The sequence below is a fragment of the Pteropus vampyrus genome, unplaced genomic scaffold, assembly GCF_000151845.1.
Source record: "Pteropus vampyrus isolate Shadow unplaced genomic scaffold, Pvam_2.0 Scaffold190, whole genome shotgun sequence".
In the NCBI taxonomy this organism is placed as follows: Eukaryota; Metazoa; Chordata; class Mammalia; order Chiroptera; family Pteropodidae; genus Pteropus; species Pteropus vampyrus.
This window is the reverse complement of record NW_011888971.1, coordinates 1,356,867-1,359,464: the sequence shown is the minus strand read 5'-3', so window position 1 is coordinate 1,359,464 and position 2,598 is coordinate 1,356,867. Positions and strand designations below refer to the sequence as shown.

Sequence of the window (2,598 nt, the reverse complement as noted above, 5' to 3'; positions counted from 1 at the left end):
GCGTGTATACACATTTGTGACGCTTTCCATTTGTCGCGTGTGTTTTATTACGTGGCTATTCTGACTTCTGGGTGGTCCTGAATTGCTCATGCATGGCGCATCGGAGAAGCTCTGCTCATGAACCTACCTTGCTGATTGTGCTACATCATGATAACAGAGGTGACAAAAAAAATGTTTTGTTTTTTTTTTTAAATGTTACGTGGAGTCCCACCTAGAGGCACAGTTAAAAATTCGTAGCAGAGATGAAGGATTGGGGAACTTCGGCCGACTGTGTAATGAAGGAGCCTTTCTCCCAGCCCCGAAGGTGTCTCATGTCCACCATTTGCTTGTGATGATGGCACTGAAAGCTAAGTTCACCTGGAAGATGCAAAAGCCGTCACAAAGAAGCAAATCGTCGCTGGAGTATCTCTTTCTTATTTGACTGTTCCAGAACTAGATTGAGGAAACAGGGTTATAAACACAGGCGCACCCCCTTCCTGCCTCACTCACTGCCTTCTTGTAAAGTCGTGTCTCCCACACGGGTTCTAATCCGTTTGAAGAAAAACAGACAACTTGAATAATCCAAACTCCCCCCAAATCTAAAATCTACGACGACCTCATTTTTAAAAGTAACTGACTTTTTTTTTTTTTTTCCTCTCAAAATGCTAGAATCTATTGTCGTTACCCATCTTCTTTTTGTAATGATACAACTTCTCTTCGGGGTCTTAGCGAACGGCGTGATCGTGGTCGTGACCGGCACGGAGCTGACCAGGCCCAGAAAGATGGCGCCTCTGCATCTCCTTCTCTGCTGCCTGGCTGTTTCCAGAATTTGTCTCCAGATGTTCATCTTCTACGACAGTCTGGTCGTTCTCTCCCTCATCGAATTCTTCTCGCTTGCCGAGACCAATACGGCGTTCATGTTTTTTAGTGAACTGTCGCTTTGGCTGGCCACTTGGCTCAGCGTGTTCTACTGTGCCAAAATCGCCACCTTCGCTCACCCTCTCTTCTTCTGGTTGAAGCTGAGGATTTCGAGGTTGGTGCCACGGCTGATTGTCGGGTCCTTGCTCTACACGTCTCTCACTGCTGTTTTCCACAGAAAACATACATGGATTCTTTCCCAAAATCTCTGGCTGAGCCTTTTCTCTCAGAATGCCACCACTCAAGGCAATGAAATGTCCACGTTACACTTTGCCATTCTGGCCGTTGAGTTCTTCTTGCCACTATTTATCTTCCTACTTTCTGCTCTGCTCCTGATATTCTCCCTGGGGAGACACACCCAGCAGATGACGAGCATGGCGGCGGTCAGTGGGCACACAGGGACGAGCGTCTACTTCAGCACGCTCCTATCCATGCTGTCCTTTCTGGTCCTCTACGTCTCTCAGTATGTGATGGCTGCTTTAATCTTTTCTCACAGTTTCAAGATCAAGAACTTCACCTTTATGTTCTGCTTCTTGGTGCTTGGTTTGTACCTCTCTGGGCACTCTATTATCTTAATTTTTGCAAGTCCCAAACTGAAACAAAATGCAAAGAAGCTCTTCTTCCACAGCAAGTGCTGTCAGTGAGAGAGAACTTTGCTCCCTTCCAAGAACCGGTGGTTCGATGAGTCAGTGCCTGCCGTGCCTCCCTCAGCCAAACGGACCAATCTGTTCATAAACACGCAAAACATCACCTAAAGACTGTCGAACCTGAGGCATTTTTGTGGACTTTCTCCTTTTTCGAAGAGTTAAATCGATTTTCAAAGCATAACGCATGTTGGTGGATCGCATCAATGGCAGTATCTTCCTTGGGATGTTATGCTACAGTCTTGCAAGATGTTACCTAATTGGGAATAATCACGTAAGTGGTATAGGGATCTTTCCGTCTTATTTCTAACCACTGCTTGCAATCAACAAGTATCTCGAAATAAAAACATTTAAAGAAAAAGAAAAGCACATTTGAACGTGTCACGTCAGAAGAAGGCGTGAATGCCGGAGGGTCCCCATGTGACCGACACCTAAGATGATTTATCCTGAACGAAAGGGTTCACTGCTCGTCTCCAGTTTACCTGGATATTATTTCTGCTCTGTTCGTTAGAGACAATGGCACCAATCTTCCCTGTCGGAGCAGAGAGGAGGCTGAGGACAGGCTGGCCTTCTCTGCCCTCATAAGCTCCCCTACGCCAGGCTGTCGGGAGTCAGAGTGCTCTGGTGACCTGTCCCACTGGCCGATCAAAGGACAGATGGATGGAAGAGGAAGACGCGTCCAGGGCTGAGCCCTCATTTTCCGTTTCCCCTGACCGGGCACGGTGGACGGACAGTAGCTTGCAGAGACGTTCCATTTTGCACTGCGTGCCTGCTTTGGCGCTGAGGGTGGCAGTTTGGAGCTGCTATCACATGGCTTGTCTTCCCATGAAGCGACATCAGTAGGTGGGTGGGCTGAGGGTGCCTCCATCTGCTGGCAGTCACAAATGCATTTTCTATTTGATGATTTTGGATGCTAAGATATATATGTATATTTCTAAAAACAGCTTCAGAACCCTTGGCTTCCAGCGAAGTAAAAGATTTTCCTCAGTTTGATTTAGATAGTGGTTCGTGTATGGAAAGTGAGTGTGTTTAGGTTTGATTTAGATAGTGGTTCGTG

At 46.8% G+C, this 2,598-nt stretch overlaps 1 protein-coding gene across 1 annotated transcript; it reads left to right on the top strand.

Moving 5' to 3' along the window:
• Nucleotides 1-641: 641 nt before the first annotated feature.
• TAS2R1 (taste 2 receptor member 1) lies at nucleotides 642-1,541 on the top strand. The gene has a single exon (XM_011371405.1). It carries the CDS (start codon nucleotides 642-644, stop codon nucleotides 1,539-1,541), a length of 900 nt encoding a protein of 299 aa, XP_011369707.1.
• Nucleotides 1,542-2,598: the final 1,057 nt, after the last annotated feature.